The 20,108-nt window shown below is 42.6% G+C and overlaps 1 protein-coding gene across 1 annotated transcript in view; it reads right to left on the reverse strand.

The window, feature by feature from the left end:
- Positions 1-20,108, reverse strand: part of LOC139336031 (calsyntenin-2-like) — a 249,561-nt gene that overhangs the window by 146,880 nt on the left and 82,573 nt on the right. The window contains exon 2 of the mRNA XM_070969883.1: positions 9,335-9,457. Coding sequence (XP_070825984.1) covers positions 9,335-9,457 — 123 coding nt within the window. The remainder of the gene's footprint in view (positions 1-9,334; positions 9,458-20,108) is intronic.

Here is a 20,108-nt window from a genome sequence, read left to right on the forward strand (position 1 = left end):
CCCTAAAATCAAGAGAAGGATCAATAGCAAAACTACAAAATGAAGCTGTTCTCTTTCATCTAGTAAACTAAACAGATGTCTGTGTACTCAGTCAGAGATTGTTTGTTGGTTGACAAAGGGAAATGATAGTTCAGATTTGACTTTTTACTGTTCAAAATAGGGCTGTCAGTTTAACGCGTTGATTAGATTAATTAATTACGCTGCAAATTAACGCGCTATAAAAATTAACGCAATTAATCATGAGTGGCAAGTCAATGCGCAAGCATTTTAAATTTGGCCCTTTGAGTGACCCGTAGGCTGCAGTGAGGTCGCATCCTACCTGCGCCACTAGTCAAAAGCAGGGTGACAACAGACATGGATGCGACACCGGAGAGCGAGGCAAGCCTACTTGGACCTTTGAACGGCAACTTTATTTATAAAAAGAACAAAGACAGGACTTTTAACAAGAACGCAGTGATTTGTAGCTTGTGTAAAAAAGAATTTTCCTGTCACCGTAGCAGCTCCAGCCTGAATTATCATTTAAACGCTAAACATGTAGTTGCTGCTAGTGCCGCTAGTGCTACCGTGAGCTCACTCCGCCAACCCACACTTGCTGAGTTAGGAAAACGAATGAGCAAAGCCACGACAGAAAAACTGACAAACTCAATCGCAAAGTAGGTTTCAGTCGTGGAAGACGAGGGCCTAAAAGACGCGTTTCAGATAGCGTCATCTGACTCTAATTTCCAGCTACCGTGGAGAACTACAGTGATGAAAAGAATTCACCAGCTGTAATGTGAATGTCAGTGAATTGTAATGTCCTAGAATTCAAATTCTTTATTTGCGGACCTTTAGCAGATATGAGATTAAAATGCGATTAATTAGATTAATTAATTACAAATCCTGTAATTAATTAGATTAATTTTTTTAATCGCCTGACAGCACTAGTTCAAAATAAACAACAGTGAGAAGTCAAGCAGTATTCATAGCATGATTTTCCTGCCCAGTACGTTGTAGCTAGACAACAGTCAAATACTTAACAGTTACAAATGGCTGTGGATAGTCACAAGTCAGTTATACTTTTAAGCTAATTACATTAATATATTATTCACCTTAATCAGGGCTTGTTTTGCATGAAACTGTAACATGAGCCATCAACAGGATCAATTATGCTGATATAGTGACAAGCAGTGTGTTATTTAACTCAGCAGTTGCAACATAATTTATCTCGGAATATAACAATTTGTATTTTTATGATCATGAAAAATCCATATTATACATACAAATCAGCAAATTAAATGTGGGATAAAAACTGTCATTTGTTTCCAGTATCTCATAGTATCATAAATGAAACTAGTTGCATGTCTACAGTGTGTTTAATATCAAACAACATCTTTTTTTAATGCTACTTTGTAATTTATTATAACACCTCGGATGGAGCTGTCACAATAGCAGAATTTCAGAGGAACAGAATCAAATGTACCCACTTCAGATGTGGAACGCATCAGAGGGGCAAAGTCTCACAAATGCCTTTCTGATTTCAATAGCAATGAAAGCAAGTTTGGATGAGAAGATAGTTGACTGACAATTCTGCTGAATGGCATTCAAGAGAACCTAAAACATGTTCATTTCCATTTTCTTTTGAAAGAAGAAACGAGTGAGTCGCATTGCTTACTCCGCTTGCCCCCCTCTGCCAGTTCTGGAACTCATGAAAAGACAAAAAAGCTAAAAGCCTGGAAGAAAAATCTCATTACAAAGACTATTTCCCTCATCTGTGTGGTTCAGTGAGGAAGCAGATTGCATTTCAGTACTTCATTAATAAATGAGTATGTGAACAATAGCAGAGTGATGGCTCCATTGTCTTGAAGCCAAAGTCTAAGGCACTTTGAATGCCAGAAGCAAGATAGTCATTATGCTGCCTGTGCTTTTCAGCTCAGAAGTCTGCAAAAACAAGTTTGCATGAATAATTGTAACTCCGAATAGCACTGTGCATTAGTTTGCTGTTAGCACTTAAGTCCTTATCTTGAACAAGCTTTGCCCTGTCCACCTGTCCCTCAATGGCTCTTTGTGCATTATGTGAAAATTACATTTTATTAGATGAAAGTTTTTCAAAAATAAAGAGCTGTCATTTGTGGAAAAATGCTGCATCTGCTGTGGACAGTGTTGAGTCTCGCCACTCCACCCCCTGAATGTGCTGGAGCTGGATGAAATCTGACAGGTGGAAATTATTTGGTAAGAGATGGGGGAAAAAGGAGTGTCGAAAACAAAGCGGGAAAGAAGAGCGAGGGCTTGCTCCAGGTCAAAATACAAGCACAATGACTTAAAGAGGAAGGAGGAGCTGAACTACGGTGGGAGGAAAGCCTGAACAGAAAGCACAGATGGATTAAAGCCATCTGACAGGCCTGTTGTGCAAAGGATTTTTTTTTAGATCTTACCCTCTTTGAGAGACTCTCTCTCCACAAAATTATTTCAATCTGTTACTTTTTAATCATGGTTTTAAGCAACAGCTTTGAAGTGGGGGCTTTTGAGGGAATTGACACAGCGGCACCTGCTGAAAAAAACTGTTGCCTTATTAAAAGCAGCCCCCTGGCCCCTCCAAATTGTAATTCAGCCCATGAAATGACCTTTAAAAGGCATAAAGGGTCTCTCATCAGAAAACTTCTTTAACTTCACATCTGTATCTTTCTACTGCGATACGCTTGGATAAAAGTGACTTGTAGTTTCCATTTACACAGTCTGACAGAAGACGAGTTCATTTTAGATTCTGCATTAATGAGATGACGATGGGGCTTTTGGCATAATGTATGACATTTTTCCTCACGGATATATGATAAATTCGGAGGACACGGAGTTGAAACTGACAGTTTAAGCAAAGCAGGTAAGTCAGGAAGCTACAGAGATACTGTATCTGAGGGTTCCTTTTCATTTTAAGACAAATTGTTTGATTTGCCCTGTCTACACATGTATGCTTTATGTATGTGTGCTTTCATGTAAATGAAAGCATTTTATAGAAAGCCATTATCTCTAACAAAGAGAGGCAGTGACTGTAGCCCCAACCTTTATCATCTCTAGTCATGGTGCCATTTATCTTACTTCCACACATTTATCCCATCTCTGAGTCACAAAACACATTTCACCTCTCAGACGAACCCTTCCCATTCCTCTCTTGTTAATAAACACATTGCAGTGTTAATGCTTCAACACCTACACACTGTACGGAACTCATTGCTGCTGTGCTAATTAGATACTTTTCATAATTAGCTTGAGATCTGTTTCCCAATCAGACAGACAGCGAGAGGCTAATTAATCACAGAACATTAGCCAGCCTGTGTGTTTACTCATATCTATTTACCTTGCATTATGGCACAGAATGGTGATATAATATCACTTGCTGTTTTCAGAGCAATGCGAAGCTGTTGAACAAAGAAAGCCAAGGTCAGAGATAATTGATGTTTATTAGTGCCTTGAGAACTACAGTTTGATAATGCAGTAAAATCAGAATTCAGAGACACTGTTTGATCAGACATCAGCTGAGACAGCGGGAACACACTGATTCCTGCTGCCAGTCTGACTTCTTATTTGCAGCGAATGATTGCAGAACACTGACAGAAATAAATAGCAAGTCCTCGCTTATTCAGAGTTTGAGAAAAGGTGAAGTGCATTTGACACATCATAGCCAACATAAAGGGTGAAACACATCATTTATGCAGAGTGTGTGTGTGTGTATGGCACACTGAGGTCTTGTGAACCTGTCTAAACTGCCAGTGCTGTTTGACTGAGCAGCGTATGCATGCGTGGGTCACTGGTGAGGCATTAGCTTGGTGTTCAAGCAAAAGCCGCAGGGCTCCGGGGACCAGTGAAAGTGAAGGATTGACACATGACTGCACATACTATTTTTTGTGGCACGGCATGCACATCACAAGACAATGCGTGGGTGTTAGTGTCTGTGTGTGCTGACAATAGAAAATCAGGGCTGACTGACAAGCAGCTAACTTGTGTTAAATAATGGTGCTCAGCACAGTTTTTGCCCCTTAAAATTGCTAACCCAGCACTTTAGAAGCCTACTCAGTGCAGGGGTAGCAGTCTCCTAAAAAAGCCACTTCAACTTAATAACCTAATGGACCACTGAGTGAGTCTCACTTATTATCCACCACTGTGAAGTTCAGAGTACACAGGGCCACTTGAAAAGGCAGCAAAGTGAATATTTCAGAATGCACTTTGCATTTTTACATCAATAATGCTTGGCTCTTGTTGTGAACCAGCGACTTACAGTTAGCATAATGGATGAACTTTGAATTCAAAAATCATTGGTGGTAAATGCTGATCACTGGATCCCTTACTTTGGCCGACACTTTTGCCCAAAGTGCCACACATGTTTTCACCCAACAGTATTGCTCAAGAACAGCATACTTTTAAATCCTATCTTCACAGCATTAAACCCCCCCTGAGTGATGCAGCCATTCCATTAAGCATATCTCAGCTGATGCAAATAAATCCTCAAACACTTGACTGTCATGGCCAGAATCGCTGGCCGTGGCCTCCACCACCAAAGTTCTTGCAGTGGAAGCGAACGGCTGGAATGTTCTGAGGAACCTTGCCTCGGAATATCATGATGCTCTATGGTATGAATTCCCCTTACCCCAGGTTATAAATACTAGACTCTCCTGTCTCTGGTCTTTCCCAACATGGGCAGGTGACTGCTTTCCCTCGGGCGAGCTGGGTTTACCTGGGTGACAGAGTTTGTGTCGCCTGCCCACCCATCCCTGCTGTTCCCACGTTGAAAGCTATAACTCTACACCTCTCGGGATGGCGCTGATGAGTGCTCATGCCATAGCTAACAAAACCTTTGCTGAATGAATCACCCAGTCTAAGAAGTTAGACTTTGCCACAAAAAGCTTGCAAAGGAATATTGAACATGGCCCCCGCATCGAGCTGTGCCCTAAGGATTAGTTTTCATCAGCTTGCCTATAATTTCAGGCCCTTGCTGCGTGTTGTCATGTTGTTTGGTCAGCACTGGGTCGTTTTCTTCTGTTGAACTTCAAATAATTAAGGTCAGAAAAATCCCTTGTGTGTATTTTAATTTAGAACCTGGCAGCTTCTTTTACTTAATTTGGTGATTTTTTTTGTCATCTGTTTTCAGAAAGTCAAGTTTTAAGTTTCTTGGTGATTTAACAGTCATATTGATGATGCCTCTGACCATTTTGCTTCCAGTTTTAGTCTTTATTATTCAACATGGCCCTACACACAGAGGACATACTCTGCACCTTGTTTTTAATCTTGCTTTAAATACTGTTTCTGTTTTGATAATCATTGTATTTCAGATGATAATTGTGTTCTATCTGACTTGTCCTTTTGGATGCCTTCCCTTGTTACCATACGTTATCGTTTAGGATTCGAGCACTGTCTTTCAGTGGTACAGTTGCTCCTGCTAAGGCTGGACTGGCTGCTTTGGTCAGTTACTCCCTGTGGATGAATGACAGCATTCACTTTTTTAAACGTACCTGTTGCAGAGCTGAGAGTTTGTAGAAATCTGCCCATCTACCTGTTCACTATCAGTATTTCAAGACCCTTTTCTGTATTGAACTTTTACCCTGTACTGTATCTTATAGTTGACATGGTCCAAAAATCTTTCTTGACACCATCAGTAACATTGCCACTTCATTACCAGCTGTTCCAATTTTTTTTGTCTTGATGAATGCGACAACTTTCCCCCTGTTATATGATAGATAGATAGATAGATAGATAGATAGATAGATAGATAGATAGATAGATAGATAGATAGATAGATAGATAGATAGATAGATAGATAGATTTGATACATTGGTCAAAGGTGAACTTTGCGGCAGAAGTGTGTGGGTGTTTTGACATTTCTCTGTCATGGATCGATTCTCAAGTGCATATTTTTCAATTATCCGTAGCTTTTTAGCCTTCTTCTTTTTCAGCCAATCACCAAGTGTCGGCTCGAAGGTATGATTCACTGTGCTCACACAGTGTTGCATCTGCGCAGTCTGCAATGATGAACATAAGGATGGACATCTAACAGCTGTCCTTAGGTCAACCTGGTAGTTGCTCTCCACAGGTAAGTGATAACTCGCTTGAGGTGTATGATTGCTTACTAACTGCCTGATGATACTAGGTTGTTGATTAGCATTATATAAATAGCATGTTAGCTAAACCTAGTGTTAAATGCCACATCACTAACTTAGCAAACACTCATAACTAAAACATATTTAATAATGCATGACAAGGGAGTTGTCACTTACCTGTGGCGAGCAGATACCAGACTCCATGTTGAGGTTGACCTCCAGGCAGTTGTTTGACTTTCCTTCTCTCTTCGCTTTGCAATTATTTGCACTTCTTTTTTCTCTTTTGTCTTTTATTGTGAAGTACTTTGTGACATCTGAAAGGTGCTATATAAATAAACCTACTTACTTACAGCCAAACTCAAAGTGAAAGCACTCACTATGATTGTCCAACTGTTGCTTTCAGAAAGTGAGATTGTTGGATGCAGCCCTCCAAATTCCATCATTGGAAAGACATCTGTGAAAGGGATTCCAGACACTGTCTGACCATTTGAGATGCTCTTTGGCATCTCAAATTGCGATGCCTTAAGTGTGTGAGGTTGGACTTGCAGATGGGTATTTGTATATCATGAGAGAACTACAATTAACTTTTTGAAACCATAACCATGAACCGCTAAATCTTAACCAAACATTGACTATACTGTAGTTGCAATGCACAGACATTGTGGAAATAAGTACTTTTAATAATTGTTGGCAATATGTTAAAAAAACCTCATCATTAAACGTAGTCTGGGGTTGCCCTGTATCCACCACTGACAGAGTTTCTCCTGTACCATATAAGGCAGAGGTGGTATCTTTCACTTTGTTCACACACATATGTAACTCAGTTTATGAATAAAAACTAGGCTTAGGTATAGCAGAAAGAACTATACCTAAGGTCAAAATGTGTTTCCTTGGTGTTGTTATCCATAGTATATAGCTGTTTGGATCACCTTCCTTTTTTTTATTTATCTTTGTTTCTTAGAGCTAGGCACCTGCACTTTATCAGACAAAGCCATGCATTAAACAGTGGGTCTATCTATACCAGTGCTTTTCACTCTTCCTGACACGCTGTCTGTGTGATGTTGAAGCTTGTGAGCTGCTGTAGCGCTGCAGTGATGGCTGATGCCAGTCTTAGCCAGCTTTCAGGCACAGCAGTACCACTTTTCCTGTTGTTCCAGACCAGTGAGTGTGGTGACTGTTGCACTGGATTACTGGAATGGTTTGGAGTGATGTGAAAGACCACTTTATTGGTACTTTCCTATTGAATTAAACTGAAAATTAAATTATAACATCTGCTGTGTATACTGTGTGTGCGTGTGTGTGTGTGTGTGTGTGTGTGTGTGCAATTGAAATATACGGTAATTGTATTGTTTTGAAATGTTTACAGTGTATCACGCACAGTGTGAATGAAGCAGGTGGTGAATTTATTTTACAGTTCTTGCCATAACCACTTCAGCAGCATGACTGCAGTCAGTCACATTTTGTGTCGGTGTCTTAGATGTACCGTAATTAAAACCTGGCTGGCTCAGGCTTAACCCCTACTCATGCACTGCCCTGCCACTCCGCCCCAGCAGTTTGGTGGAAAAACTCATTAACTGTCTCTGCCCTAACCTGTGTCTGCCTGCTGGACAGCACTGCTCTCAGAGGGAGAGAAAAGAGGGTGACTGTTTGGATTTTTTTGTGATAACTTAAAGGTACACAGGGAGGGAGGTGAGGTGCAAAAAAATGGGAAGTGTGTGAAGTGGTGATGAGGGCAACACATCTTCATACCTAAACAACTGAGTAAGTTGATTGTCAGTGACTCTCAGAATGACATATGTGACAATTCAAAACATATTTCACCGTTAGGAAGCAGCAGCGACTGGCATAGCAAACATTCATCTTAGTGGACCTTCATCCTTGTGTGGTTACACATGGTCAGTTTGCTTTGGTTTAGATTAGGTTTAGGCAGTAAAGCTACTTTATTAGGGTTAGGTAAAGATAATGGATTAAAGTACATTACTATTAGGTCTGTGATGTAACTTAAGTACCTTATGTAATCTAATCTAAAATAAGTAACACTGACTGTTGGTTTCACATGGGACACAAGCAGCTCTTTATACTACGTCACTTGACGTCTGTCATAATTACTACTGCCACTACAAGTTGCTGCCTAGCAATAAACATAAGTACTGTTTGTAATAACCACCTTGCACAGACTGCCTGTACAGTAATTTTTCTGGTTAGTACGGGCTGTATGAGAGGCAGCGAGAGTGGCAGGAGAAGAATGAAAACTGATAGAAATAGCAGGGAAAAGACTGGGAGACTGCTGTAGGACAGACCGGTGACGTTAATGTACTTGTTTGTCAATAATTTAGTGAGAAATCTCTCTCAGTACCATCACTTATGAAATCCAGGGATAACCATGAGCTCGGCCCACTGCATGTGTGGGTGTGTGTGCGTGTGTTTGTACTTTGTTGTTGTGTGGCTGTCAGTCTGTTGAGAGCCAGAGGACATATGCTGGTCAGCCAGCTACCCTCCCTACTGTCTCATCATTCTCTCTTTTTCTCCCTGTAGGGTGGCCATTACAGTGAGCCCCCTCAGGCCATGCCACAGCACAGACACACACACACACACACACACACACACACACACACACACACACACGTACACACTTGCACACACACACTCCCTCTTCATCCATCCATCCAACTCAGCTTGAGGGCCTCAATGAGTGGGTTCCAGCCCCGTGCAGCAGCCCCATGCTGGGGCCTTGGCCACATTAGCGGCCTGGCGGGAGATAGGCTGGAGGGCTCGCCAACAGCCTCCAGCTAACGTCCTCCCACAGGAGCTGGCACCCTTTAGACAGGCTGGAATGGTCACAAAGTAGGAAGAATCTAATCCGGTTTGACTCTTTTTTTTTTTTTCCCTCAGTGTCCTCAGCCACCATGGGGCTTATTTGGGCCACTTCCACTCTAAATAAATCTGAAATATGAGTCCTGTATGTGCTGTGTGTGTACTGGGAATTATTGGATTAAATGGTTGCAGCACAGAGAAGGGTTAACATAAAAGCTGTGATGCAGCAGTTGCATATAGTACATGAAGCCAATTTAAGCCCCTTCACAGCAACATCACATGACAGCTTTATATGGTTTATATCCTTAGTGTCAGTATATCCTGCAGCTATGCTTCCCTGTGGATTAACACCTGAGTCATCATTGACTGCCTCCATTTGGTCTGAGTGAGCCTGCCTTCACCTCTGTTTCTATGATCCTCCTCCAGTTGACAGCCATTAGGTTTAAATGTAACCATACCTGCGTAGGGGATGGGGGCATCTTTGTCCAGGGCCACCAAAGGAGGATCTAGCAGAACGATGTCAGTGTTTTCAGTGATCACCCCGTGGTACGACGTCTCAATCCATGGCTTGTGTTTATTCACTGTGGAGATAAAAAGCAAAGTGTGAGATGTCTGTGAAATACTTCTGCTATAAGGCACAACAGAACAGTGCTGAGTTATACATCTTAAATTTAATTTCACCTGAAATCCTGTCCACAGATAAAGAATAGAACTTACACACACACACACACACACACACACACACACACACACACACACACACACACACACACACACACACACACACACACACATACAAATACAGTGAACTGCACAAGTACACATGCACTCTTTATTAGGTTCTTGGCAAAGCTCTTCCAGCCTCAGTTGCTACAAGACATTCTCATTTTGCTAATCTCCCCTGCTACCTCTTTTCTTTCTTTTGTTCTTTTCTTAGTTCAGACATTCCCTGCAGATTTCAAAGCACAGTGCCATGCTTGATCAATGACCAGCACAGTGCTGCCAGCAGAAAACTGTATCCAATGCCAAGTCAAAACAAAGTTCATGAGCGGAGGGCCTGATTAAGGCCCATAATTGAGTAATGGTCCCCTGGGCTGTGTGCAGCACCGTGCCGACCCCCTTGCCATTTGTTTACCATCTTATGGTCAAAAGAAGAAGAAAAAAAGGATCAAGGAAAACAACTGGAACCCTTAATTCCTTCTTAATGTTTTTTAGTTGGGCCAGAAAAAGCCACAAATTACATTTTGTCCACTTTGAGTTCAAGTTGGTGGATTGAAAATCACACAAAGCAAGGCTGTAATTTGAGGTCCCCTGAGAAGGATTGCTTAATAAAAACACATAATAATATGTGCTTTAATAGGGAATGAAGAGCACAAGAAATAATTACTCTCCATTCAACAAAAAGAAAGTGGACTCTTTCTAAGTACTAATCAAGCAATCATTGCAGACGAGTTCAATTATACAGTGAATGTCAGCAAAAGCTATTTGGCAGTGGTAAAATGTGTGTGTCCAAATAACACAGACACGCAAGTTGCATCAAACTGTATAATGTGAGTACACAAAAGAAGACTTTCTTCCTGTTGTGAAACTACATTTCATTTTATTTTCATCCCTTGCATACAGCATTTAAGTGATTATCTGTTGTCACTGCACTATAAGGCACCCTAAAACAATGATCCCCAAATGGGGGTATGGCAGGGGGTACTTCTGCAGGTGCTAAGGGGTTACATGGATTTGGCTAAAAATATATATTGACAAGTGTGCGCACATATTTGAGGAAAATAACCATCCAAATTTGTGTTATGCTGAAAGCGCGAGTTACATATTGTAGCTCCAGTTTCTATGCATATAGGCATAGCCCTCAAACAGCCACCGGGTTTATGCCCACATGCATTTGCAAATTCCTTTCCTGCCACTACACCAAGTACAGTTGCCTGTCTCAGGTTCTCATGTACAATATATAGCACCATCAGGACCTGAGCTATGCCGGCGAAGCAGGGTGCTAAGTCTTATACTCTTATACTCACAGTTACAATGCGTAAGTATCAGTCTATTTTACATAGGATTTGCCTTTTAATAGCTTTTGCTATTGAGGTAAGGGCATAGTTGATGTAGCCAATACCCAGTGTGACACCAAGGTCCATATACAGATTACATACACCAGTTCATAACCCCCAAAAATGTGAAATATAATAAGATACAGAGACACTGGCTATGTCAGCCCTGTGTGGAAAAAAAAGCCCGAATGATATCACACCCGCTCCACACAGTATTGCCCCTGCAGAGGGGTGAGACGTTGCTTAGATACTGTACTGATCCCCCATGTTGTGATGGCATCACACAGACAGTGAGACATACACTTAACTTGCACATAAATTCAGCACTAAGCAGTTTATTTACGTATTACTTGAAGGATATATACACATCATGTAATCTTCATGCTTCAGTTGTGATTTGAGAGAGGCTACTGGCAAGCAAGACAGTAGGTAGAAGAGGAGGATTATGAAAATGGATGGGAGAGAGAGTATAACGGCAGTCATTGGTGGAGCATGTTTCTGCACCTCTTGGGTGCACTTACGCTGGCAGATCTGCTATGCTGGCCCACGTTGTCTTTCCCTCCACGTGATACACTTAAATTTGTCTGGTATATTTTACAAAAAGGATGACTTTGACCAACGACTGGGTAAGCCTTTTGGTCACTCATTTGGTGACATACTTGCACAAACTTTTAGCCTTTTTGGCCAGCACTCCATCCTTCTCCCTATTCATCCTTCTTCTTGGAGAATGTAACAAACACATCAAATAGCTGGCTATGCCTCCTGCCAACATTACAACCAACCTTCTTCTTTTTCAAGAAAGGCTGAAATTATAATTTAGAGGAAAACATTTCAATGGGAGGAGAGCAGGAGAGAAGGGTAAAGTACAAGAGAATTCTGGGAAAAACAAGAGGGTGTGGGGGCGCTCTTTTTCCAGATTATGGTTAGAACCCAGTGTTTGTAGATGCTGTATGACTCTGTATGACTGTGTGGAGTGCAGCCTTCTGGGAGGGACCATAAGGATAAGGTCGTCTAAATAGAGTGAAACCCTGATCCCTTTCCTGGGTAATGGCATAAAGGATTTATTACTCGTGAAAATGCAAGGAAGTGACCTTGCTGCACCTGCCACACTGCGGGGGGGGGGGGGGTGGCAGGCCTCTGTTTTATGTGGGGAGCATGTGTCTGTTTAAAAGAAGGTGCAAAATGCTCAGTAGGAGCGTAAATGAGGCTGAAAGGAAACTGCTCTTTAAGGAAAAGTGGTTGGCCCTGAAAAGGGCCATTGTGATTCCTTTGTTCAGCTGGACTGAGACACACATTCCCCGCATACCATCATTGCCACTGACACCCGTGTTTGTGAAGCGGGTCGATGGGCAGGTTGGACCAGGTACATTCTGGCCACTGGTTTGTACCAGGCCAGCGCAGAACTTGCTGAGCTGCAGCCTCCAAAGGAGGACACTGCAGGAAGTAGAAGCAGGAGGAGTAGGCCTGGAACTCCATGGAGCGAGACCACAGTGGGGGACACTCCTGGTTATAAATGTCCCATCCTAAGATGGCACGAGCAGGTGAGAGTTGTTCTGCCAGCATTGCAATGCTCCTCATTGCTGATAATGCAGGGCAAGTCCTGGATAAGTGCTTTGGTGACTGGAAAATGGCTGGCAGAGTGATGGGGAGAAGGAGAGAGGAACTGGAGTGGAGCCCATGGCCACTGTGGGGCGGGGAAAGCCACAGATATGGAACATCATCCTTGTAATCAGACTTCAGGTCTCCAAACATGGAGATGGAAGAACCAGGAGCAGTGCAAGTAAGGGAGAGACATGGGCTGCCTGGCTCATCCTGTTGTCTGGGTCCTTTTAAAGGATTTCTGGGAAGTCGCAGTTGACAATTAGCTTGTCTGTCTCGTCTTCCAGAGGGACTCTGCCACAGTCAGCCCAGCTTGCGTCACTTCCACTCCTCCATCCAGAGCACCATGAAGGCATCCGCCCTGGAACTCCTCCACAGACAAGCCTCACTGTGGGAGTGAAGCTCAGCATGATATGGCCAGTTTGACAGGTGGGGTACAAGCGGACACTGTCAGGGTAACTGAACTTCTTTCTCTTCACTTCTGTTCTGCACTTGTTGACTGCTTGACAATGAAGAAGATGGGCAGGAAACAAAATCTTCCCAATGATGTCAGCATGACAACAGAGCATAGTGTTACTTTATCAAAATGCTTTTAAAGATGTTGTGAATAAGATAAAGGCTTCAACTCAAGTGCTGCAATCATGTTTTTGAGCTAGTGATACCTGGGGAAAACATGCTAACACTACCCAGATGCATATTCAGCCCAGAAAGCATGGCTAACGGCCCTGATACAGTTGGAATAGATCATTTAGAGGGGCCGTGACATGGGTCTATTAAGACGTGATAAATATGCATGAGTTTGCTATAACATTGAGGGGAAAATGATACTGGACTTTAAATGCCAAGCCATGTCATTTTGCAGAGGAATACCTTGCTGATGCTGCTGTCAGTCAAAGGGAAACATGATTTGTATGTATCACCCCTGTTGCTGCTGAAGCTAAGAGAGTCTACTAAGACAGCTTATATTTTGTGGTGTATTTTGTGGAACATGTGATACAGGTACAGAGAATTAGCACACTGATATTTAGAGCTCACTCAGAAAAAGGGAGAAATTTTGAAAGCAGATGGAAAGGATAATTTCCTGCTCCAAGTTGAACACGTGCATAACCCCAATAAATGTGTAATACAGGGTATGACACGGTTTGACCACAACGCGTGACAGCTAATGAGGAGTCTGGAGAATTGAAGGGGCTTGTCCTCAACTTCACATTCAGTCTTCTCACAGCTTAGGAGCCCTACTGACCTTTAAATCCTTGATGTTGCAGTTTGTGCCACTCACTGTGGCTACTTAGCAGCGACAGGCTGACCTACATGTAATTTTGTTATCAGCATTGCCAAAATGTTCTATTGTGATCCAGCTGCAACACTATGATACCACATTGAAAAATGAGGCTTTCTCTCGTTGAAAGATCTTTCAAATACATAACACATATGGCAGAAGTGGCAGAACACAGAACATCAAACTGAGTGTGATGATGTCTCCATGCTGGTGACCTTTGTTATATCACCAGTACACAAAATCGAGTGCACCGTTCCATCAGTCAGGCCGGACTGGCTGCACTGCCGTGGCGAGTTAATGATGTCACAAACCCCAACTCTTTCTGGGTATGTGGGATGGAAACGTTTTAGACCAGGAAAGATGAGGGAAATAAAGGAGTGTTCACCTCTGGTATTCATTGCATCGTCTTGATAAGGTGCAACCTACAGTACATGTCAACTTCACCCCAAACTCACATCTGCTGCACATCCAATCATTGGTAAGAAATACAATGCTGGTGCTGTCTTAATAGAATGAGGTCCACGTATTGACAGCTTGAGACATGCCCATGAGTCATTAGAACAAAACAGATGAATAAGCTCCTCTCTTCTTGCAAATAATGCAGGCTATCAAAACATGAAGAGGAGTGGATGGGAGGCTGGGGGTGGAGAAATGAATGAGCCAGACCATCAGTTCCAGAGGTTCCCAGGGGAAGCGCCGCTTGCAGAGATCGAACCCGCTGCTGCAAGCGCTAATGCCTTGACACTAAGTGATAAGCTACATACTCCTCCATGGCAACTTGAATCAAAATATGACACCCCACACAGCCAAATTTGTCTGCATCATTTCAATCTGCAGGTAACGGCGGATAAAAAACACTTCTCGGATTTGCTCTTTGCTGTCTTGAACTTTTTGTGCGCTCACCACACACACCAATGAGAGCAAGATTCGTCTGTGCGATACACATCTATGCTTCAGACAGCCTCTAATAGGAGTGGTGCTTAAAAAAAAAAAAAAAAAGTAAAATCAGCAAACACGCACAACCAAAACGCCAGAGCTGCACTTCAACTGACCCCAATTTTGAAGAACAAACACCTTCTTTGGCGACTAAAAGCACTCAGTAAATGGCATGCAATGACCTTTCTTTGTGAACAGAGGGAGGTTGATTTGCCAGCATCTTGTGAAACCTTGTGGCTTTTTAGCTGAACATGACTAGCTGACATGCAAGGACTTTTTACATGTAAGGACAGAGCAGGAATCAAACACACCATTTTCAATTTCATGTGTTAACAAGAAGAGGAGACAAGATTGTTGTGTTTGCTTATTTAGACCTGAGTCGGGATTCAAATACCAAGACCTTTCACCACCATGTCACACAGGGGAAAAGCAGAGGGGTGAGTTCTGCTCCTGGCTCCAAGGCCTTTTACTTTATATCTCTCAGAATGCCTGTAACCTTATCTTAACCTTTAACTATATTTTCTTTCGTTCTTTAAATGAAAAGCAGCTCGTTCCACCTTTTCTCTGCCTTCAGCTGTTCTATATTCTCCGATTTGGTGAATCAGATATGTGGCAACAAAACTCACAAAATGTATTACTCACGTGTTTCAATAATAATCACTTCATTGCAATTTTGTCTTTTTATAAACGAGTGGAGTTAAAGGCCACTGAATCACTTTTGGTTCTTAAAGTCAATTTAATTACAGGGGTTGAGGGATACAGTTATCAAACCTGTACAGGCTAATATAATCAGGGTGCGTGACAGCTGAAGAAGGTGAGCTCAGGAGCTCAGCTGCCCTTTACTGCTGGCTGCCGGTCAGCGGGACTATCTCGCTCTGCCATTTCACTGCCAATTAAGCCCAGAGTCGTGGATTTGACTTGAGGCTCTGAGCATGGCAGAGGCGCTATAATGGCTGATTAATCTCTGACCAGGCAACGGTGTGCCACCGTAACTGTGCTGGCGGGTGCCACCTCTTAATGGGCGGGTGCTGCAATCTGAATAGACCCCAGGGGACAGCGGAGGAAGAGAAACATTGGTAATTAAAAAGATCTCTGTAGGAAATTAAACTCTGATTGATAAGGTCAACAAAAGGGACTGTGATGAATACATCAGCATAATGAAAAGTAAACGTAGTAGAGACAGTTAGCCATTACTGCGACCAACAGGCAATTACAGCTACACAGTAAGATGGGAGCTCACGCCAGCACGGAGAGGCTCAGAGATGTCCATCAACGGGTCACCACAAATTATCGAGGAAACATCCCCACGAAAGTCAAGGGACATGTCAAAGCTCTCTTTTTTCTTTCCCCTCAACCACTCCATCGTTGCAGTGATCCGTGTCTTCTTTGAACCTCTGAGATCTTTGCAAACTTTAATCTTCTTTGCACTCAGTGCACTGGCTTCGTGCTTCACAGAGCAAACTGACAGGAACCATCTGCCAGGAGAGGACTTTATTAAATATAAAAGCTTCTAAGTAGATTTCTTGTCTAGATGCGTTGAATCTTCAAGTTCCTAACATTGATTTGACTTGAGATCAGTTAGACTAAAGGCTAACACACATAGTCTACAAGCTAATAAAACTGACATTAGGCACTGCATGAATTTTCATTTTGACTGCTAATTTCTATGATGTATTAGTCGAGTTGAGGATAGCGTTTGCCTATAAAGCTTCATGGATATTAAATGTGATTTAGTAATGCACTTACACAGAGTTCGGTGACAAAAAAGAGACGCAGCAGCAGAGGCTAAAATATCCTGACTTTTACCCTCAGTAAATGCAACTTTGTCAGACTTTCTTCCCAGCCTCCTTACATGTCAAACCTTTTAAAATCCACATTTCCAATTTGTAATACATGTATTTTGTATAATATTTGAAGTCTCAAGTACTTTTCAGAATAAAAAAAATGGTGGCATTTGAAAATAACTCATTTTACTGAAGCGGGATCTTGAACACAGATGAGAAGTGAATCTCATCTTATTTTTCCATCACACTGATGTTTGCCATGTTAAATACAGCAAGAAAGGCAAAGTGAAGATCAAACTACAACAGCTGCCAAGCTCAACAAATAACTATGAGAAGGGCTTTTTTGTGCTTGGCCAGAATACAAGTGAGTTCATTACTAAGTCAGAGCATACAGTGAAGGAAACTGTGTTCCTGCCAGAATACCTGGGTCACACCGAGGTCCCCCCTCCACAGTCCCTCTCAGACAGTGATACCCTGACCTCTGCTGTACTCGATACAGAGCTCCTTTCTCTGTCTTCTCATCTCAGAACAGTCTGTCTGGAGGACATGCAATGGAAACTAAACTCCACACTTTCACACCATCTAAAAAACACCTCATGTCCTCTGGTGTGGAATTGAAAATCATGACTTGGCCTGAAATTAATTCACCTGTTTGGCCTTTTGTGGCTGTTATGTTATAGATTTAGTTTCTTGAGATTATAAACTGTCTGTAGCCTTGGGCAGGGTGAGATAAAGCAGGATCACACTGTGCTTTTTAAAGGTTTGTTGAGAGTGGAATAATCTAATAAATTGAGAGACTGCCCTGCATTGCCCTAGGTGTATAAGTGTATGTGTGTGTGCAGGTGTGTAAAATGTAGTATGTAAGCCTGTGTGTTGTGCTGCTATTGTGGCCCACTTCAAGTTGTGCATTCTGTCCATGATGCCGGTGCCTGGTGTTGTTCTGGTGTGTGCATGTGTGTGTGTGGTAGCGCTCTGCAGGGCAGTGGGGGTGGGGCAGCTCAGAGCACTGTTGCAGCAGGGCCCCACAGCCTCTGAGCCTAACAAATCCAAAGCACCGCCTTGCGAAACCAACCATTGAGTACTGTGACCACGGTAAACAAAACAAAGCAGAACACAGATTGAAAGACAACACTGAGAGGAGGCAAGTGCTGCCACACATATCAAAGTCTGGCTTTATTTGCACCTCAGTGAACAATGCCATTTTTGAGTTGACATTTCTCTCCTTTCAACCCCTCAACATTGGTCATGCAGCAAAATGATAGAGGCAAGACAAAGGTCAGGCTCTTATCATGACTTGTTTTCCATCCACCTTGGCTGAAGCGCAAAACCCACCTCTGGAGTGAGAATATACAAGCAAAGAGGGGCTGGAGAAAGAGAGAACAGAAAAAGCACTATACAAATTGCCTGAGATATCCTCTGTGCCGTAAGTGATGATGCGGCAGTGTTACTGTATATGTTACTCTACTTTCAGATGGGGACTCATTAACCTGCAGAGATGGGGAGAAGGCTGACTGCATAGTCACTCTGCTGCCCCCCACTGCCCCTGGGGAAGAGGAAAAACAAAGAGAGAGAGAGGGAGAGAGAGATGTAGGAGTGTTATGCATTAAGGTACATGGCAAAAGAAAAAAAGGGGGAAAAAAGACAGGAAAAACTAAAAGCATCCATCCAAATGCATGAAGAGTGGACGTATAGGAGCTGAAAATGCACTTTTAGTGCCATTACCCCCAGCTATCATGACCCCTCTTTATCAAATGGCTTCACAGTCACAAATGTTCCCTCTGTGCGTCATTTGAGATCCATTATCATGGTCCATTATTGTATGTGCAATTTGAGATATGGCATTAAGCTTCCTGCTTTCCTCACACACAGGCACACACGTACCAAACGTCAAATTCCTCTAGGATAATAGCGGAAAAGCTATTGAGAATTTACCTCAAAATCCCAATATTTAGTTGAATTCACTGACGCATAACATTAGATACTTTAATACTAACTGGGCAGAGTGACTGTGAAACACTAGCATTTCATCACTTCATCATCAATTCATTATCAAGTTTGCAAAAGTGTTCAAGTTAGCAGATTTCCATTTGTGGTTACTTTGCTGTGTCCAATCAATAGTGCCATTCATCCGAATGGCATCACTTTTATTCAAGACAGTCGCTCGGAGCAGTTTGCAAAAACCTGTACACCTACTATTATGTCAGTCTCATCCACAAATTTTGGCACTTTAGTTTGAAATGAATTCTGGCTTTGGCCTCAGTCCAGGGAGATAATATCCCCATTGTTAATCCAGCTTTGTAGCATTTCCAACTGTGAAAACAGCTGTCGGTGAGCATGGTCAGATGTTCAAGAGACTTAGGCCCAGTTCCAGTGTCCCTCCTCAGCCATAAGAAGAAGAAGAAGAAGAAGAAGAAGAAGAAGAAGAAGAAGAAGAAGAAGAAGAAGAAATGTACTTTTATTTATCACACAGTTAGTTGCACACTACATGCACACACGCCATGCTTCTGTGAAATTATTTTTCCGCATTTGACCCATCCTCGGTCTGTCGATCCTCCACGGCAGACCAGGAGCGGTGGGCTGCCAGCTGCCAGCCGATGCCGGTGCCCGCGCCCGGGGACCCATCCCTTCTCGTCACCATTGGTCAGATGGTGATCTTCTTGCATGTTTTTAGTGGGGGTTATTACGGAGGAAACCCCGGGTCAACATGGGGAGAACATGCAAACTCCACACAGAAAGGCCCCTTTTTCCTCGAGCAGCAGGCACTGAAGACATGGTGGAGGACACGCCACCAGCGCCCACAGTGGGATTCGAACCGCTGTGGGCGGTTGAACCCTCACTGACTTTAATCAGCATCACCTTTGGCAGCATTGTCTGAATGCAGGAGGGCTCCAAATGCTTGTTTAACGAATGGGACAGTACTTTTTGAAATCACAGGAGAAATTTCTGTGCATCATCAAGTGTGAGGCTGATATTTCAATCAGTCTGTCATTTATTGAAGTTGAGTTTCTTGTTTTTGCTGATAAGTAACAGAACTAAATCAATGCATTTGAAGTAAGTATGTTGCCATCATAAGACACACAACTACACACACATAGTGCTGGTTAACAAAATGTGGTTATAACAAAGGAAGGAAAGGAAAATGTCAACTAGTTACATGTTTCCCTTTTATCGATGCGCGGTTCCACCATCATTACTATGTTAATGTCACACTACAATGCATTTCAGGTTTCACCCTGAAGCAGGGTCCGCAGAGTTCCAGACTCGCAGAAAGTGTACATAAAGGGCCCAGAAAAGTCCAAAAAAGAGCCCTCAAACACTTCTCTGATTTCAGAGTGGGACAGCCCTGAGCACTCACAGACCACTGTAGGGCAAAATGGGGAAACATTGGAACTGGGCCATATGCTTTTCAACCCATAGTATGCACAAATTGTGCATTTAAACACAAGCTAAAGACGGCCACAGTTAAACACTGATTTAAAACACTTCCTCTCTCTTATGTGTAGATGACCTGAAGTGTGAACTGTGTGTGTGTGTGTGTGTGTGTGTGTGTGTGTGTGTGTGTGTGTGTGTGTGTGTG

This window comes from Chaetodon trifascialis, chromosome 9, assembly GCF_039877785.1.
Source record: "Chaetodon trifascialis isolate fChaTrf1 chromosome 9, fChaTrf1.hap1, whole genome shotgun sequence".
Lineage (NCBI taxonomy): Eukaryota > Metazoa > Chordata > Actinopteri > Chaetodontiformes > Chaetodontidae > Chaetodon > Chaetodon trifascialis.